Source organism: Schistocerca nitens, chromosome 1 (assembly GCF_023898315.1).
Source record: "Schistocerca nitens isolate TAMUIC-IGC-003100 chromosome 1, iqSchNite1.1, whole genome shotgun sequence".
Lineage (NCBI taxonomy): Eukaryota > Metazoa > Arthropoda > Insecta > Orthoptera > Acrididae > Schistocerca > Schistocerca nitens.
In genome coordinates, this window is record NC_064614.1 from 121673832 (window position 1) to 121695436 (window position 21605).

The 21605-nt window shown below is 38.8% G+C and overlaps 1 protein-coding gene across 3 annotated transcripts in view; it reads left to right on the plus strand.

Annotated features, from left to right (window-relative positions):
* LOC126242504 (protein transport protein Sec24C) overlaps positions 1-16132 on the plus strand; it is a 121328-nt gene extending 105196 nt beyond the window's left edge. For all 3 annotated transcript variants that reach the window (XM_049948093.1, XM_049948092.1, XM_049948094.1), the window contains exons 15-18: positions 4239-4433; positions 4915-5106; positions 6991-7184; positions 14459-16132. In XM_049948093.1, the coding sequence (XP_049804050.1) occupies positions 4239-4433; positions 4915-5106; positions 6991-7184; positions 14459-14599 (722 nt within the window). In that variant the 3' untranslated portion in view covers positions 14600-16132. The remainder of the gene's footprint in view (positions 1-4238; positions 4434-4914; positions 5107-6990; positions 7185-14458) is intronic.
* Positions 16133-21605: the final 5473 nt, after the last annotated feature.

The following is a 21605-nucleotide window of genomic DNA, read 5'->3' on the forward strand; positions in this document are numbered from 1 at the left end:
ACTCTGACGACAATCTGTTGGTTATGAACTGTAGATTAAAACTGAAGAAATTGCAAAAAGGCGGGAATTTAAGGAGATGGGACCTGGATAAACTGAAAGAACCAGAGGTTGTACAGTGTTTCAGGGAGAGGATAAGGGAACAATTGCCAGGAATGACGGAAAGAAATACAATAGAAGAAGAATGGGTAGCTCTGAGGGATGAAGTAGTGAAGGCAGCAGAGGATCAAGTAGGTAAAAAGACGAGGGCTAGTAGAAATCCTTGGGTAACAGAAAAAATACTGAATTTAATTGATGAAAGGAGAAAATATAAAAATGCAGTAAATGAAGCAGTCAAAAAGGAATACAAACGTCTCAAAAATGATATCGACAGGAAGTGCAAAATGGCTAAGCAGGGATGGCTAGAGGACAAATGTAAGGATGTAGAGGCTTATCTCACTAGGGGTAAGATAGATACTGCCTACAGGAAAATTAAAGAGACCTTTGGAGAAAGGAGAACCATTTGTATGAATATCAAGAGCTTTGATGGAAACCCAGTTCTAAGCAAAGTCGGGAAAGCAGAAATGTGGAAGGAGTATATAGAGGGTCTATACAAGGGCGATGTACTTCAGGACAATATTATGGAAATGGAAGAGGATGTAGATGAAGAAGAAATGGGAGATATGATATTGCGTGAAGAGTTTGACAGAGCACTGAAAGACCTGAGTCGAAACAAGGCCCCGGAGTAGACAACATTCCATTAGAACTACTGACAGCCTTGAGAGAACCAGTCCTGACAAAACTCTACCATCTGGTGAGCAAGATGTATGAGACAGGCGAAATACCCTCAGACTTCAAGAAGGATATAATAATCCCAATCCCAAAGGAAGCAGGTGTTGACAGATGTGAAAATTACCGAACTATCAGTTTAATAAGTCCTCGGGGAAGATCAGTTTGGATTCCGTAGAAATGTTGGAACACGTGAGGCAATACTGACCCTACGACTTATCTTAGAAGAAAGATTAAGGAAAGGCAAACCTACATTTCTAGCATTTGTAGACTTAGAGAAAGCTTTTGACAATGTTGATTGGAACACTCTTTCAAATTCTGAAGGTGGCAGGGGTAAAATACAGAGAGCAAAAGGCTATTTACAATTTGTACAGAAACCAGATGGCAGTTACAAGAGTCGAGGGACATGAAAGGGAAGCAGTGGTTGGGAAGGGAGTGAGACAGGGTTGTAGCCTCTCCCCGATGCTATTCAATCTGTATATTGAACAAGCAATAAAGGAAACAAAAGAAAAGTTCGGAGCAGGTATTAAAATCCATGGAGAAGAAATAAAAACTTTGAGGTTCGCTGATGGCATTGTAATTCTGTCAGAGACAGCAAAGGACTTGGAAGAGCTGTTGAATGGAATCGACAGTGTCTTGAAAGGAGGGTATAAGATGAACATCAACAAAAGCAAAACGAGGATAATGGAATGTAGTCAAATTAAGTCGGGTGATGCTGAGGGAATTAATTAGGAAATGAGACACTTAAAGTAGTAGAGCAAAATAACTGATGATGGTCGAAGTAGAGAGGATATAAAATGTAGACTGTGAATGGCAAGGAAAGCGTTTCTGAAGAAGAAAAATTTGTTAACATTGAGAATAGATTTAAATGTCAGGAAGTCGTTTATGAAAGTATTTGTATGGAGTGTAGCCTTGTATGGAAGTGAAACATGGGCGATAAATAGTTTGGACAAGAAGAGAATAGAAGCTTTCGAAATGTGGTGCTACAGAATAATGCTGAAGATTAGATGGGTAGGTCACATAACTAATGAGGAGGTATTGAATAGAATTGGGGAGAAGAGGAGCTTGTGGCACAACTTAACTAGAAGAAGGGATCAGTTGGTAGGACATGTTCTGAGACATCGAGGGATCACCAATTTAGTATTGGAGGGCAGTGTGGAGGGTAAAAATCATAGAGGGAGACCAATAGATGAATACACTAAGCAGATTCAGAAGGATGTAGGCTGCAGTAGGTACTGGGAGATGAAGCAGCTTGCACAGGATAGAGTAACATGGAGAGCTGCATCAAACCAGTCTCAGGACTGAAGACCACAACAACAACATATGTCAAGTAAATAAATCCTGGCAGAAGAGAAATGTAAGCATGCACACACACACACACACACACACACACACGCACACACACACACACACACACACACAGAGAGAGAGAGAGAGAGAGAGAGAGAGAGAGAGAGAGAGAGAGAGAGAGAGAGAGTTGGGACTGCAGTTCTGCAGCTTGAGTGGGTTGAGATGTTGTTTCATGTATAGTGAGAAAGGGAAGAGAGGAGAAAGACAGAAAAGGGTGTCTGATGGCTGTTAGGTAGGTAGCATGTGCACAGGAAAGGAATAAAGCAGGGAGAGGGAGCTGTTGCACAGGACAGGAATGCGACACAGACCGTGGGTGATATCAGGGAGCAAACAGTGATGGCCATGTGCAAGAGTGGCTCGGGAGGCGGTATCAGAAGAAAGGATGGGGATACGGTGGAAAAGATGGTGTGGGTGCCGGATAAGTGAAGTTAGGTTCCTGTGGGAGTGTGGCTATGGGTGTGGGACGGAGGCTAGCATAGTTTTAGGCCAGTAAGATCATAGGAACAGCTGATGTGTTACAAGGACAACTCGCATCTACATAATTCAGAGAAGCTGGTGTTGGGAAAGATCCATATGCCACAGATTCTGAAGCAGCATTGAAATTGGGCGCATTATGCTCAGCAGCGTGTCCCACCACCGCTTGGGCACCTGTGCTCTGGGCCACAGTTTGTCATTGCTCCCGGGTCTGAGTTCCCTGGAGCCTGGCCTCTCCATTGGTGACCCTCTGTTATGGTTGTACCTGGGAACGGCTATCTGTTATAGTGCTGAGGTACACTAGCTCTGCTGCCAGGAGGTCCAGGGTTTATGGTGGGTGAACGCACAAGAGATAGTGATGCATAATAGTGACACATTGAAAAATGGAGAATCAGCAAGAAATTAGTAATTGTTATGCTGAAATATCAGTTTACATAATTTATGTATTATTGCTGATAACAAGAAGAGAGAGGTAATGAGCTATGCTTAGTAGTCTCTGAAGTTCAAGAAACAAAATACGACTCTTAAGTACTTGTTTTAATAGTTTTCTGTTAGACTGTTTGTAAACCTGCCATTTCAAAGCTCCTTTCTCATGAGAAGCTCTGTTTCTGTGCAAAAATATTTAGGTTTCCCCAGTTCCTACAGCTATGTTTTCAGTTAAACAATGTCTCACACACTGTTGACATGTTTATACTTACAGTGACAATGAGATGAATTTTCTTTGTGGTTCAGGCATTTTCATTTAGATGCCTTATGATATGTCAAAAATAACTTATGTAAACAATGGTTCCCTGGAACAGACCATAGCAAGCACCTTCCCCAGTCTGTCAGGAGGAAGTGTAACATAGTAAAAGTGGCTATGCAGACCTATTAATATTATTGTAACACCTTGCACAACTATGTTCACTTTATTTATAGTGTTATGTAAACGAGATTAGAATATTACTTAATTATTTTAGTTTCATGTAATTACAGAGACCAATTCCATGATCAGTTTCAACAGTAATTCATTATGCTCGTAGATAAATGGTAATAAACAGAAGTGGAATGTAGTATTTCAGAGGTTTAACAGAAATAGGAGGTACTTCAAAGTGGTTTATAAGCCATATTATTAAGTTTATACATACAGATTTGACATATGTAATAGCATAGAATCATTGAGAGATACTGTTTGATTAGAGTGTAAGACAGTGACACAGTTTCTCATAAAAATAACAGTAAATAAGCTGGTACAATGCAAAACAAATTTAAGAAAACTTAAAACAACATGAATATTTGTAGAGCATTTGGATCAAGTATGTAAGAAAAGATGAAGATAAACATGAATATGAAGAAGAAAGATTGAACCATTAAGGTATGAAGCAGGAATTGAGAAACTTCAGATATCTGAATACAAAAGACTGTATCAGAAGACATAATGGAGAGAGAATTATTTTGTCAGAACCTAAGTACTGAAACCTAATCAAAATTATTGTTTACTAAGATCTGTAAGTAAACATGCTATACTAAATCTAAGTGTGTGTAGATCAACCTAGTGTTGACCTTCTATTGCACAGTTACACAGATTAGCTCTATATTTAATTTTCTTTGTGTGATGCAGTGGTAAAATCTAAAATGTCTTCACCTTTTATTATACCGGCATTTTCTAGTTGTGGTTCGCTTGTTGGAATCTACGCCCAAATCTGTGAAGGATGGGCTTGTGAATCGATGTGCACAGATGTTGGCCTGCTATAGAAAGAACTGTGCAAGCCCTTCATCTGCTGGGCAGCTTATACTCCCTGAATGCATGAAACTGCTGCCTCTGTATATTAACTGTGTTCTCAAAAGTGATGCTGTCTCAGGAGGTAATTATTTATTTTTTATGTTAATTTATGCTGATGAGTCTCTTGAGCTTATATATTTCATTTTAATTTACAACAATAATGTAAATTCCTGGACGGAAAAATATAGGGCATTGGGAACGTGGCACACACACACACACACACACACACACACACACACACACACACACACACACACGCAGAGAGAGAGAGAGAGAGAGAGAGAGAGAGTGTCTCTCTCTCTCTCTCTCTCTCTCTCTCTCTCTCTCTCTTTATATATACTCTTACTAGAAAAAGAGCAAGAACTCAAAAGCTAGTGTTAACTGTTTCCTGTTACATGTTTGTGTATGGCACACACCAATCCTCTATAGGTAAATAGTTGTCTTACCCTTATTTTACATTTTTTATTTTAGTTTGCATGAATACATTTTAAGGATTATTTGCAGCACCATGGAAAATAAGAAACTATCTTTTATGTGGTAGTCATGTGTGTTGTCATTTGCAGGGTCCGACATGACACTGGATGATCGATCCTTTGCGATGCAAGCTGTTACAATAATGGACATCCCATCATCTGTAGTATACTTTTATCCACGTCTGCTGCCACTACATGACATTGACGTTAATTCTGACGATTTCCCCTCACCAATCCGCTGCTCGTCTGACAAAATCAGAGATGATGGTGTCTATTTATTGGGTGAGTATTGTGTCTTATTTGATGAAGGGACAAGAGGTGTGACAAAAGTCTGTAAAAATGCAGACAAGTCTACCACAATTACTTAATTATTTCTTTCCAGCAGCAAGAAAGATGCAAAATTCAGTTCAGATAAATATTAAGTCACTTATCTGACTGTCTGCTAATAGTACACTCGCGATGTGCCTCCATTAATGACTTTAAAGAGTTGAGCACTGTTTCTGTCAGTACCTGAGACTTCTATGTAGGAAGAAGAATAGATATGACAAAATTTAATAAAAAAGTAATATCATGTGAAATGATGCAGGGCAGCTTTTGACTGTTTTGAAACTTGTGTGTAATAATTAGAAAATTAATAATAGTTTCTAGCATGTCAATGTGATCTCATTCATCATATCAGCATCTTAATTTTACTATCTATTTTATCTTCTTCCTGTTATTGCTTGAATTTATAGTCTGATTAAGTTATCAAGGTTAGATGTAGGTGATACAGTTGCAATTGTAGAGGAATCACACTCGGAGCCTTCTGTGGGCACATGGTGAAACCATGATAGAAACTGAAGGATACTGTTGGCAACATTTTCTTGTAAGAACTACCAAGACAAACATCTTGTTCAAAAGCTGAGGGCAACATTATAAATATTTTAATGCCAGAATGCATCTCTGTTAAAATTAATTTTATCATTCTGATAAGCAAGGGCTCAGGAAACTTGATTAAAAGCTTCAACATTCTTCCTGTCTTCTTGTGTGCATAACACTAGTCTTTCAAGAAACAAATTAATTAATATATGTGCACTGGAAGAGACTGAGGTTGAAATTATCATATTTTTACTTGGTGGTCAAATGTAGAATTGTAGGCCAGAGAAAAGTTTGTTGGCCCCATATGTACTAAAGCTAGTTTGTGCTATAATTTTGTTAATCTTTCATATATATTGCACCATTTCTGAGTGTGATTTATGGGCACCACTGACTTATTTGGTGGCTCTGGAGTCAGTACTTTGTGTTAAAGGCCTCACTTTATGGAAGAATGCTTTTCAACATATAGCATTGGAAACCCATTTGGTATGTTTGTCTTCAAAGAGTGAGCTTAGATGTTCTCAATGAACAATTGGCTTTGTTGTCATCACCCATTTAAATCCATAAGAAACCAAATTTGGTAACACTGAAATATTGTTTCCAGACCCTATATTTTTGTAATTGTAGTAGAGTTGAACAGATAATGTTAAAGCAAAAGTTCGCTTGAAAAGAATGTTAAAATTAAAGAAGACAAAATGGCTGGCTTATACTTGCCTTCGGTAAGTGAAATTCATAGTACTGTCAGTAGAAACACTTAAAGATCGAAAATACTAATTGTAGCTCGTGAACTTACATGTGTATGCAGTTAGCATTGATCATTGAGCACGCTTTAGGATCTTCAAATTTCACCTTCTTTCTCACTACTGTTATTGGCTCTTCCTCTTCTCTCTCCATTTTCACCATAAACCCACAACATACCAGAATAAAAATAAAAATGATTTCCTGATGGAATCAGAATGGTTCTGATAGCAATATTTATTGGCTGTTAGCAGTAATTTATTGAAGCTGGCTCAGATACAGTTTTCAAATAATATCAAAAGGAAAATTCAATTCAAAAAATTGTAAAATTCCCAGGTGATAGATTTGCTATAACGTACTTAAGGAGGCATACCTAACTTTTGGTACTGTGAAAGAAACTAAATGTTTCGAAAGCTGAGTTAAGTTTTTTTTCTTTTAAGTGCTTATTGGTTAACACTTGAAATTTTTCTGTTGCAGTAAATACACGCTAGTCGTTCTGTTCCCATGTATTTTAGATATCTGATATATTTGTTTCCTGTACTTCTGTTTAAACAGTAACATGTTCTTTCGCAGAAAATGGTATCTACATGTTCCTGTGGATTGGTTTAAACGTCAATGTTGAATGGGTCCAAAACGTGTTTGGTGTTCATTCAGCAGCACAGATTGATATTGATCGCACATCCCTGCAGGACATTGACAACCCACTCTCTACACGTATTAGATCATTAGTGAATGCTGTACGTCAGCAAAGGCATCGTTGTATGAGGGTGAGTTCTTATTATTGTTGATTTTGTAATTGTAAACTGGCAAAGGAGTTAATAGTGTGGTCAGTTGAATAGAAATAAAACTTCTAACACACTTGCCTGCTTTGAACAGTTGAAAAGTATATGTTAAGTCTCTTAATGAGATCAGTCTTTTACTGTGATGTATATCGGTAATAACTGGAACAAAGAAAGTAGTCGTAGTGCCGTGTAGTACATACATAAAACCAACAATTTCATTCATGTAAAGTTAGATGAAACTCTCATCATATTCCAGAAACACTTCAAGAATTAAACCTCAAACAGTTTGTAATAACCAGCAGACAGTTTTCTCCTGACTTTCCATAATTTAGTCTTGGTATCACACTGAAGGTGGCAGGGATAAAATACAGGCAGCGAAAGGCTATTTACAGTTTGTACAGAAACCAGATGCCAGTTAGAAGAGTCAAGGGGCATGAAAGGGAAGCAGTGGTTGGGAAGGGAGTGAGACAGGGTTGTAGCCTATCCCGATGTTATTCAATCCGTATATTAAGGTTTGCCGATGACATTGTAATTCTGTCAGAGACAGCAAAGGACTTGGAAGAGCAGTTGAACGGAATGGATAGTGTCTTGAAAGGAGGATATAAGATGAACATCAACAAAAGCAAAACGAGGATAATGGAATGTAGTCGAATTAAGTTGGGTGATGCTGAGGGAATCATTAGGAAATGAGATACTTAGTGTATGAGTTTTGCTATTTGGGGAGCAAAATAACTAATGATGGTTGAGGTAGAGAGGATATAAAATGCAGACTGGCAATGGCAAGGAAAGCGTTTCTGAAGAAGAGAAATTTGCTAACATTGAGTATAGATTTACGTGTCGGGAAGTCATTTCTGAAAGTATTTGTTTGGAGTGTAGCCATGTATGGAAGTGAAACATGGACGATAAATAGTTTGGACAAGAAGAGAATAGAAGCTTTCGAAATGTGGTGCTACAGAATAATGCTGAAGATTAGATGGGTAGATCACATAACTAATGAGGAGATATTGAATAGAATTGGGGAGAAGAGAAATTTGTTGCACAACTTGACTAAAAGAAGGGATCGGTTGGTAGGACATGTTCTGAGCCATGGAGGGATCACCAATTTATTATTGGAGGGTAGTGTGGAGGGTAAACATTGCAGAGGGAGACAAAGAGATGAATACACTAAGCAGATTCAAAAGGATGTAGGTTGCAGTAGGTACTGGGAGATGAAGAAGCTTGCACAGGATAGAGTAGCATGGAGAGCTGCATCAAACCAGTCTCTGGACTGAAGATGACGACGACGACAACAACAACACACAGAAATAAGAGAGAATGTAACAATATCATGAAAAGGATACTTGCTACTCTCCATATAGCAGAAATGCTGAGTCGCAGATAGGCGTAACAAAAAGTCTGTCAGGAAGTGAGCTTTTGGCCAACAAGGCCTTTGTCACGCACGCACGCACCCCACACACACCTGACAACAGTCTGGCTACTGAAGCCAGAGACTGTGGTCATATGTGTGTGAGATACGTGTGCATGCTTGTGTGTGTGTGTTTTCTATTTCTGACAAAACTGTAGTTGGTTGGAAGCTCACTTTCTGACAGTCCTTTTCTTATGCCTATCTGCGACTCAGCATCTCCACTATACAGAGAGTAGCAACTATCCTTCTCATAATGTTGTTACATTCCATCCTGGATTTTCTATAGTTAGAAATAAGAGAGAAATATGTGTTGTAGCCTTTAACTGAGACCTCATTAGTAAATGCCCAAATCCACAACTTCCATGGATATAAATAACTTTGTTTTTCATAGTTGTGTTCATTATTTTTGAGGAGATATTGTGGTTTGAATAATAAAGACAAGCTTTACAAAATGCTGGTTTATAATGTTAACGTCCAGCACAGACAAAAACATTTGCCTGACTCTCACTAATGTGACTGCTATCAGTGTTGGCACTATGCAATTATTAAAAAAAATACAGTCCCATTGTATAGCATGTGTCAGCCTCTCCTGATGCTTTCAGGTCAGTTGCCACGTGTTATTTTTCACCTTCAGTGACACTGCTTCTTATGTAATGGTGGCTTGTAATGTTATTTTTATGGCATGATCCAAGCTGTACATCATAATTACAACATGTCTTTTAAATCAAATTATCTTCTATAAAATTTCAAATTACACTGAAGACTGATTTTATGCAAGACTCAGTGTATTATAAAAAATTGGAGTTCCCTCCACAGGTTACCATTCTATTTGTATCCAAATCATATTTATAATAAGTTGTTTAAACTGGTTTAACAAGAGATAGAAGGGTGAAACACATTGTTAAAAAAGTGCCAATACATAAAAACAGATTGTTGCTGATCCGTGTCTCAAACAATTGTGTATGGTCGAGGGAACACAAATCTGAAATGGGATTTTGTCAAAGCAGTGTGTTTCGAAATTTATTGATCTATTTTAATAGATACTTTCAATTAATAAATATTAGTTTGAATACAATCTTTTAGGTGAAACAAATTACCTGCATCAAAGTATTTCGATCTCCTACCTGGAGAAGGCTTTTTTACAAGATATCAAAATATAAGTAGAGTGGTCTCATATCAGGCCTGGTGGAATTATTTCATGGAATGTATTTCTCACAAGGCCAATTACTGTAATTTCAAATAGTTTTATGCTGTTATGCCACATCAAAAATCTGAAGCAGTCAACTGACTGTTGACATAATGTTTGCATTCAATCTTAGGTTGATAAAGAGTGAAGAATTCAACAGAATTGTATCACAGGCTGTGTAAAAAGTGCCAGACTTAATAAGAGCTGTTTTGAAAGTGTGCAGTGTTGTGAGTTCTCTATTGCTGTGTCTGAATGTCTCTCCCTCCTTATTAATGATGTGACCGTGTTCCAGAAAATGTAGGAGACTGGCATCCCTGACTATTTGGAAAAGTTGATAAGACTGTGTGCAGCCTAGCTAGTTGTTAAACTTCTTGTGTACTGGAGCAGAGGTCTTACATTGTGTTTTGATTTCATCACTCTTTCAAAGGTGTATAGCAAGCACTGAATCATTTTGTTCCAATGGAGGTTTCTCTATTGCTGTAACCTAAATATTCAGATATTGAAAATAGATTGTTACATATCTTAAGTTACCCTTCAGACCAAAATATAAAATTGCTTGAAATGGCAGTCTCCTTATATAACAATAATTTGATGTATACTTACAAGCTACTATGATATTATTCTTTATTTATTTACTTACTTACTTACTTACTTACTTAGAAATGGAGCCAAACATCACCAACATTCATCCAGTGAGTACTATCTTTTATTCACAGTGAGATGGTAAGCTTCATGGGGGAATAGCTTCTGAAGCTCTGAGCCACTCGTATTTGATATTTCTTAGAAACACTTTTGAAACAGTTTAGCAATCGTAATTAAAGTAAGAGGTCAAAATATCTTGATTCAGACAGGCAACCCAGTTTCTTATTATGAGCACACTTTAATGATTATGAATCAGTTAAAACATCAGTAAGAAAATATTGATTACTTTTCAAACATTTTCCTTTAACAAAATCCGATTCGGGATGTATACTCTCCAGATCAAATTTCATCATTTCATAAACATAGCAGTAACACAGAAATTAAACAAAGTTTGGGTGAGACACTTTTACCCTCATTTCATCCCTGTTCAAGCAATTTATCAAAATGATTTGCATACATACAGTACAAGCTTTCTGCAAGAGTATCCTATTTCTTTTATTGTGCACTGGGTTACACTCTAAAGTGACCTGCAGCTCATAGTAACAATATAAAAAACATAAATAGACTTTTAATTTATGCTGCCATTATTACATGTCTCATTCGATACCCTTAAGAATGACATCACAAGCCACTATGTTAAGTTGGTACCTCAGTCGACACATGACAGTTGGTGCCAAGGGCCAGTGTGTGGTAGAAGGTTGTCAGTGGTGAGGGCAGGTTGACATACAATGTGTGCCACGTTTTATGTCAGAGTATTTGTTTGACATTATTTTATGATAGCAACACTGATTTCATTCATATTAACCATGCGTCTATGACCTGGACTCGTACAGCCATTATGTATATTCCCATATAGGTCAGACACTGCACTTGAAAGTCACTTGCCCAGTATCGACAGAGAGCTATTTCTCTGCCAATACTGGGCAGGTGACTCTAAGTGCAACGTCTGACCTGTACGAGAATATACATAATGGATGTATGAGTCCAATTCTATGGTTGATGACATGTGGAAGTTTGGGTCTGGCCACGAGTCATGCACGGAGAGCCAAAGGGTAAGCTGACCACTCATGATAAGCGGGAAATCTAGGTTTGGTTCCTGGGCCAGCACAAATTTTCAATGTCATCATTCCATTCTACAGCTGAAGGTTGTCATTATTCGCAATTGCAAATACATTTAACATATTTCATAACAGCTGTAGTCGCTGCAGTGCCTTTTCCTTTGGACATGCATGCACGCATAAAGGAACTTTGCATCATTATCAGAATAACACAGGCCCTGCAATATTGTACTTACAAGAAGAGGTCCCTAGGGGTGGGACTGAATTTTTGAAGCCATCTATACGGTGATGTGGTTTAGGGTCCCAGGTATCACATCTTTGAGCTATTCGCCAAAGTGTGCCATCATTTGTGAATGATTGATGAAAAAATGTTTCTAGATTTCACTTCATGCTCTAAAGCCTTAAAATGAAAGGTGTTACCAAGAGTGGAGGCATAGCATAGTGGTTAAGGTAATTCACTGGCGTGCAGAATGTTTCCAGAATGAGATTTTCACTCTGCAGCGGAGTGTGCGCTGATATGAAACTTCCTGGCAGATTAAAACTGTGTGCCCGACCGAGACTCGAACTCGGGCAAAGGTCCCGAGTTCGAGTCTCGGTCGGGCACACAGTTTTAATCTGCCAGGAAGTTTCGTGCAGAATGTTGTTTGAATCTCATTATGTGCTACGAAAATTTTTATTTTTAACTCTTTATCAAAATGACTTTAATCAGTTAGTTAGGTAGTTACATGTTCCATGAATCAGTTTGCATGATAGATCATAATGATGCGGAATGAACCATTTTACATTCACATCGTGAATTAATTTGTACATACAGTTACATTCAAATTTTGCTTTGCTGTCTGTTAGATAACCTTATTGTGGAGTAATGACTGTCATTTTTCCTTCTGTATTTTAATTGTATACATCATTGTTCTTTTTGAACTGTAGTGGATTATTTACAAGAAACGCCATGAGAGAATAAGTATATTGTGAAGCAGTGGTCAGAATGCTCAACTCCTTAAACATATGTCTACAACATGATCGTGGGTGAACAATGCACTCAGCACAGCTACTATCTACAGAGTCAAAACAGGGTGCATAGACACGCCTCCTGGTCGACAGTGGCCAAGACAAATGATTCAGTAGCATTGCAACTCCACAGTATGCACATATTAGCTCCTGGTGTCGCTGAACACAGTCCTTGAGGGTTTTGCATTTTTTTCCAGCAGTGTAGACTATCTTATGTTTTTAAGTGATAGATCAATATTTTCAAATGTTCCAATATTATGGGAGAGAAATAAAATTGATTAAAATGACTTGGATAGAGACTCCTAATGAAAAAAAGAATGATAGGAACAAGAAATGAAAAATTAGAAAATCTTAAAAAGTGGCATTAAAATCAATTAGTTGAATAAAAAGAATGATTAAAGTTATTTCGAAAAATAAAAAATGTAACTCCTTGTACGATTCAAACCAAGGATCTTCTGCACATCAGGAACATATCTTAACCATTACCTGCGCTACACCACCACTCTGCATGGTCCTATTTTAATTAAGGCTGTCGAGCATGATCCAAAATCCTGAAATTTTTTTCAGTAACTACACTCAAACAAGGGCCTACTTACATGAATGGCTTGATACTTTGATACCTAGGACCCTAGCCTCCATCATCATGTAGATGGTTTCAGAGAGTCAATCCCACCCTTGGGGACCTCTCCTTGTTAGGTAAAACAATAAGCACAAGGTAAAAAAGATAAGCGTATCTGCAAAAAGCGCACTTTTGCAGGTATATTGTATATTATTCATGGTTTCTTGTATACTTGCCAAATAATCTTGGGCTGTCTTCCTGACAGACTAAAACTATGCACCGTATCGGGAGACAAAACTGAACCCTGTTTTTGTAGCGAACGCTTTTATTGACTTAGCTTCTTTGAAGATAGAAGATAGAAGATTAAGAGATAGGTACCAGCAAGAATCAAGTTCTTAGCATGAGTCTTAAAGTGTGCTTGGATGCTCAGTCAAAAAGAGCATAGCCCACAAAAGGCATGGTTCTGGGGTAAAGTCTGTTCTGATTCACAGTTTTTATCTGTCCGAACAATTCAGAGTAGTATGCATTTCGCTACTGAATGAATGACTCATTCTTTAAATATAAGGTAGATCACAATATAACTCCATCGACTTATCTCCCAATTTTGAACCATAAGTAATGTATTGTTCCATCTCTCATCAGCAGCTCAGGAAAAGTATCATTATTGGCTTAGAATGCTTAAAGGAGATGAGAACAGACTTACACCAATCTGTCTCTAAATGGATTTCCACTGCTGAGACAACCATTTTGCACTTACTTTCCAGTACCAAAGATTTCCATCATCCTCTGCGTGTCTTTGTGACCCCAGTTCAGTTGTGCCTTAAGCTCAGATTTTAACACATTTGTCCACATGAATGAACTCATCAACGCAGTTTTAGCCATCCAATCTCTGTGCACTTTTCTCTAGCCTTCTAAGGGTATTAAAGAGATTACATTTCCATTGTTCTCTTTCCTTCAAGAGCATGACAACTTTCTGCCTGTGCTTGGAATACAGTAGGTATGGACAAAAACACGGCAGACTCTGAAATACCTGTGGTGGACTAGTCTCACAATTACATGTGCAGTTTGAATTATTTACATCAGTTAGTAAAGAAGTTCAGAATGCTTTCTCTTTACATTTGTTTCAACCCTTGTACTTAAATGTTGTAGTGCTTGTTCTAATTCATTTTGCTATAGTTAGAAATTAAACCACACCTTTTTATAAATAGCATGCACTGTGTTTTCTCTTTCACAGTTAGTTATTTGTTGTTGTGTGTGAGTATTTTATGATACCTATGTTTAAAGAAGTCTAGATACAAATTTTTATGTCCATGTCTATTTGTTTCCTTTATATATTTTGTTTCACAGTCTTTAAGTTGTGCCATCCAACTTCCTTATGTATGCTATTTTGTATTTTTGCAGCTGACATTAGTGCGACAACGTGACAAACTGGAGATGGTATTCAAGCACTTCCTTGTGGAGGATCGTGGACTTGACGGTTCTGCATCATATGTTGACTTCCTTTGTCACATGCATCGTGAGATACGCAACTTGCTTAGCTAGGTGCAGGCAGTGTGTTTGTCTATCCTCATAGGATGACACACACATGCCCCGTGGTGCTACTGCCATTTGGCGAGATTATCTTTGTGTCCCGTCTCATCACTGCAGCATTTAAATTGGGCCATGATGTGTATCACATTACAGAATTTCCATGTATATTGATGTATCAAGATAAATTAACATGTGGCTAACTGCTGTTGTTTTCTGTATTGAAAAATCAGCAGCATATGTAGCAAGAAACTAGGGGAAAAATTTCCTGGCACGTTAATTAAGATGTAGAATTCTTATTGAGGGGAAAGTCACAAAGCATCTATGTTAAAAACAGAAGTATACTTGTTTGTGAATGTGGTGTAACAGCAACATACGTGTGATGAACTGAGTGTTTGGATTGAACATCCTCCCTTTTTTTTGCATGTGAGGGATATGAGAACAGTGATGGAAGTGTGACCTGTGACACTTATATTACATATAACCATTTTTCATTTATTCTTAGTCTCAAAGTTTCTTAACAAATCATCATGGAAAATTACATCAGGGAAATAGAAATAGTTATTTTTATTCCCTTTTCTGCTCCTGCAGTGCAGCATTATCACTATATTTTGTTGCTGTTTGTGTATAATTTTGCAGGATTCTTAAATTATTTATAGATATTTCTGTTGTGTTAAGCAAATATATTTTTTTATGAAAGTGAACTTTGGTAGCAGTATTTAAATTTTTCACATTTTTATTTCTATCCAAACTTAAACTACTCTTACCCACATTATTTACCAGAGTGCCCCCTTAGTTGTGTGTCCCCTCTGAGTAATAGCGATTGACTAAAACAGTATTGTGTATTGCCCCCAGCAGAAAAAAACATTAATCTCATTTTCGTCATCCTTAAAATCCTGAACCATTGCTGTAATTACGCTTATTTTCTTTTTCTCTCTCATAAAATACCTTTATATAGAAATCTTCAAATGTCAGGCATGTTGTGTACCAGGTGACGAATAAGAAATTGTTTCAATGTGTGTCAAATTGTGGTTATATCAGTCCCTGTTGTATATTTGTGTTAAATGTGAGTATCCTTGTATTATAAACTAATAGACTGTTGCGGATATTACAGCATGTCCAGCTTGATTATGTCGACTAATACTTGCAGCATATCCTGGTACCTACAGTTAAAATGTCTGTGCAAATGTTATATTGTACATCAGTGCTGACGCTTAGCATTCAGCAGTTAAAAAGAGGAAATATTACCCTACATATTCATTCCATGTATTACAGAACAATCCATCCAATCAGTATCCATTGAAGGCAGGTTATGTTATTGAATCAAAACAGTAAATACTTGTACAGATTATTATATTTTAACACAAATTCCGTTAAATGCCACAGGTTTGTGTGTGTGTGTGTGTGTGTGTGTGTGTGTGTGTGTGTAAAACATTGTACGAGAGGAAAATCTTGTGTCCTACTTATGTGATGGAATTTGTAAAATTGTTTGTCTTTGGGTATCTGTTGTAAATTTGAATTAAAACAGACAAGTTTGAGAGATGCAAATTTTCTTTTACTTTATTATTTCAGAATCCTTTAAGTTGAACATTATATGGGATTAGCATTTTATTAGTAACTAGCATGCAGCAATCTGTAGACAATACCTCAATAATACCAATACCCTAATGATACTTCAAAAAAGTTTCCCATGTCACTTCCGTAACATGCAGCCTCCATATATTGGCAACACACCAAGGCAGAGTACCTTTGCTACTCATCTCCTGAGGAATTAACAAGGACTGAACCGTATGCAAACTCAAGGGTTCTGGCTCACGAAAAGTCAACTGCAAAAAGTCTGCCGGTTAGGAATTCAGTGGCAATGTTAATGTAACTGAGTTTAGTAGCTGATGACACTTCTTAGGGTCAGTGGAATGACATTGTGATTGTCTGATCTATCTGGATGTGCAGCAGGGTCATACTTTCTCATGAGTGCAATTTTTTGACAATGTGGTGCATCTTCAGGAACTTCGTAACATGCTATTTCCAAATGTGTTTGAGGGTAGTTGTCCACCTGAGATAGATGCAGTTGGTATTTCAGAAATTCTGTTCTGAGGTAGCTACTAACATGTTTACAGTCAACATAATATTTACATATTACAAAATAATGCAAGTTGTATTTTTAAGGTGTTTCATAATATGAACTATTATACACTGTCAGACACATTACCTATGATGCAAAGTAAATTCAAAGGAAATTACAGTCAAGCAGTTAAAGAAAAAAGACTACTACCTTTTGCATACTAGTGAACCTAGAAATGTATTGCAATTAATAAATATGTATGGGAATTGGATGTACACCCTAAACTCTCCCCCCCCCCCCCCCCCCTCTTTGTCCATCACCACCTCCTCCCCTCAACATATGCTGTTCATCACTTCCTCCCTCCTCTTTGTATACATTTCCTCCACCCAGCCTTCTCCTCCTCCTCCTCCTGCTCCTCCTCTTACCCCTCTTTGTGACCTCGAGCCTTGTTTATCATCATTGCAAACAAAAAATTGATTGGGAATTGAAGTTGGGTAAAATGAATGTGTAAATTGACTGGACTCATTGGTACAAGAGGCACATATGTAGCTGCTGACTCTGTGAGGATAGTAGCTCCAATGACTATATTTCACACACTTCTGAACTGTGAACAGGTAGGATTACAGAGTTTCGGACAGTTAAGATTCTGTAGTAGTATTCTAATTAGAAGCCGATAAGGCATGAATAAAACCTCCCAGTTTTCAGTAAGACAAGACGATCAGGAAGGAAACAAAACACCACATTATTGTGTGTAAAATTTTTGTTGGGAAACATATAATGGGAGAAATAATTTGTCTAATGTTTTACATACCTTCCTGGTGTAGTTGAAACCGACTGTGAGAAAGAAATCGAAATTGCACATTTTCAAAGCACGCCACAGCTCAGCATTTTCTTTATCACAGTCAGTTTTGATAGAAACCCTGCACACTGTTATTTTAAAAATAAAATTTGGAGTAAATTACTCAAGGACTTTATAGAGTTTTGATAATAGCATTTCCCCTTTATATGACAATACTATGAAAAGAATATAGAAGGGATACCGAGATGCAAACAAGCATGACAAAAAGACTACTGTACATTACACTTTCGACCAAAAGGCCTCCTCCTAAAGTACGTACACACACACACACACACACACACACACACACACACACACCTCGCTCCCCCCCCCCCCCCCCTTCCCCTTTTTCTGACCACTGAGGCAAGATTCAGTGCCCAGAGACAGTTGCGCGTGTTAGTTGTGTTTGCATGAATGTGCATGGCATTTTCCCGCATCCCCCTTAAAAAACCCTTAAATATATAGCAGTCTTTTTGTTGTACCTGTCTGTGACTCCTTTCTATATGGTGAGTAGCAATCTATCCTTTCCATAATATTGTCAATATTATTATTTTTCATTGTTTTTCCCCCTTTATATACCACATAAATATCTATATATTATAGGCATTAAAAATACGTAGCCTATGTCCATCCGAATGTTCATTTAGAGTATCGAGTAAAAGTTTGAAGTAAACCAGCCAACTACTTTTCAAGATTTTTGATAACAACATTAAACGACAACTGTTTGAGATTCATTAGATGATATTCCTCTTCCCCCCCCCTCCCCGTGTGTGTGTGTGTGTGTGTGTGTGTGTGTGTGTGTGTGTGTGTGTGCCTTTGCTTTAATCGTTCCCGATTATTTCATGATTTAATTCAAGAGTTGTGGGGAACTGCTGTTTCATCTGCATAAATGATATGGCTCAATATATTTAATCTCCTACATCAATAAATATGGGAAGGCTGTTGAGACAATAGCTAATCATTTTTTTCTGCTGTTGAAAATGGGTGATTTATTTTTTTAACACACTATGTTTTGGGAACACATTGTCACATTGTCAGATTCTAAAAATTATTTTACCATTAAGCAGTCAGACTTAATAAGCAAGCAGCAAACATGCAGTGTCAAGCATATAAGACTGTCATTCATTCATCTCATGCTGGTGCATAACCCTCTCGCAAAGCTCAGTTACTTACCTAAAATCAACACGCCCTAACCTACCAAAGATTGTACTATTTTGTTACGTATAAATCAGTCAGCAATGCTGCTGCTGCTTCTGCTGCTACAGTAAAATAAATAAATAATCACACATTTCTGACAACTGGTACATTATCTCTGTATTAATTCGTTATACAGTTCTACGATGGCTTCACAACACACAGTGGTATCACATCTTGTAAATGAACCACATACAAAGTATAAGAAATCTTTAGTTGATGAGAAGCGCCGACACGCGCCCACACACACACACACACACACACACACACACACACACACCAATATGTACTTTGTTTCTAGTTTAGCATTATCAAAAATGACTTGACTGGTAGGGGATATTCAGTTGACATCTGGAGAGACGTAAAGTATGGGGTGATATCATGGGGTACAATGTAAGTTCTTATAGTGATAAGTTGGTAACTGATGACAAACCTGTAGTTTCAAACAGAACTTTATCTGTTTGACATTTTGCTACTACATGCCGTGGCCAAATCTAGCATTGTAACTGACAGTCAGTCAGAAACCACATACAAAGTATAAGAAATCTTTAGTTGATGAGAAGCGCCGACGCGCGCCCACACACACACACACACACACACACACACACACACACACACCAATATGTACTTTGTTTCTAGTTTAGCACCATCAAAAATGTGCTCCCTGCCGCCGTTGGATAAGCAGCTGCAGCAGCAAGTCGTATACTCCTAGCTCACTCATTTCTTACATAGTTTAATTCTTAATTTCTTTGCATGTTTTTGGTACTTGCATTGTTTGATACATAAATTTCGGGCGTATTATAGTATTTGAGAGTTGTAGCATCGCGTTTTAGTACCTGAATAGTGTAAAATCGCGTAGTCTCCTTCCGCTGTCGAGCAGTGTGTCAGCAGTGCTCAAGTAGCAGCATTACTGCATTTACTAGGCAATCTTGTATTTTAATAACCGTTTAAATTTTGTCGATTTGTTTGCGCTCTCTGTAGATTAGTTCAGGCGTTATTTGCACAACAGTTTTTAGCATGGATAGGGACTGCAACTGCTGTGTTCGGATGCAGGCTGAGTTGGCATCCCTTCGCTCCCAGCTTCAGGCAGTTTTGGCTTCGGTCACACAGCTTGAGGCTGTTGCCAATGGGCATCACTGTGGGGGTCCGGATGGGGGTTTGTCGGGGACGGCCAGCTCGTCCCACGCATCCCCCGATCGGACTAAGACTGTGGTTGCCCGGGATACTGCCCGCATTGAGGCTGATCCCTCACCTGTGGTAGAGTGGGAGGTCGTCTCAAGGTGTGGCAGGGGGCGAAAGACATTCCGGAGGGCTGAACGGAAGGCCTCTCCAGTTTGTCTGAAGAACTGGTTTCAGGCTCTGTCTCAGGCTGATACTGATGTTCGGCCTGACATGGCTGCTTGTCCTGTTCCAGAGGTTGCCCCTCAGTCTGCAAGATCCGGGCAGTCGCAGAGGGTGGGCTTACTGGTAGTTGGGAGCTCCAACGTCAGGCGCGTAATGGGGCCCCTTAGGGAAATGGCAGCAAGAGAGGGGAAGAAAACCAATGTGCACTCCGTGTGCATACTGGGGGGAGTCATTCCAGATGTGGAAAGGGTCCTTCCGGATGCCATGAAGGGTACAGGGTGCACCCATCTGCAAGTGGTCGCTCATGTCGGCACCAATGATGTGTGTCGCTATGGATCGGAGGAAATCCTCTCTGGCTTCCGGCGGCTATCTGATTTGGTGAAGACGGCCAGTCTCGCTAGCGGGATGAAAGCAGAGCTCACCATCTGCAGCATCGTTGACAGGACTGACTGCGGACCTTTGGTACAGAGCCGAGTGAAGGGTCTGAATCAGAGGCTGAGACGGTTCTGCGACCATGTGGGCTGCAGATTCCTCGACTTGCGCTATAGGGTGGTGGGGTTTCGGGTTCCGCTGGATAGGTCAGGAGTCCACTACACGCAACAAGCGGCTACACGGGTAGCAGGGGTTGTGTGGTGTGGGCTGGGTGGTTTTTTAGGTTAGATGGCCTTGGGCAAGTACAGAAAGGGCAACAGCCTCAACGGGTGCGGGGCAAAGTCAGGACATGCGGGGACCAAGCAGCAATCGGTATTGTAATTGTCAACTGTCGAAGCTGCGTTGGTAAAGTACCGGAACTTCAAGCGCTGATAGAAAGCACCGAAGCTGAAATCGTTATAGGTACAGAAAGCTGGCTTAAGCCAGAGATAAATTCTGCCGAAATTTTTACAAAGGTACAGACGGTGTTTAGGAAGGATAGATTGCATGCAACCGGTGGTGGAGTGTTCGTCGCTGTTAGTAGTAGTTTATCCTGTAGTGTAGTAGAAGTGGATAGTTCCTGTGAAATATTATGGGTGGAGGTTACACTCGACAACCGAGCTAGGTTAATAATTGGCTCGTTTTACCGACCTCCCGACTCAGCAGCATTAGTGGCAGAACAACTGAGAGAAAATTTGGAATACATTTCACATAAATTTCCTCAGCATGTTATAGTCTTAGGTGGAGATTTCAATTTACCAGATATAGACTGGGACACTCAGATGTTTAGGACGGGTGGTAGGGACAGAGCATCGAGTGACATTATACTGAGTGCACTATCCGAAAATTACCTCGAGCAATTAAACAGAGAACCGACTCGTGGAGATAACATCTTGGACCTACTGATAACAAACAGACCCGAACTTTTCGACTCTGTAAGTGCAGAACAGGGAATCAGTGATCATAAGGCCGTTGCAGTATCCCTGAATATGGAAGTTAATAGGAATATAAAAAAAGGGAGGAAGGTTTATCTGTTTAGCAAGAGTAATAGAAGGCAGATTTCAGACTACCTAACAGATCAAAACGAAAATTTCTGTTCCGACACTGACAATGTTGAGTGTTTATGGAAAAAGTTCAAGGCAATCGTAAAATGCGTTTTAGACAGGCACGTG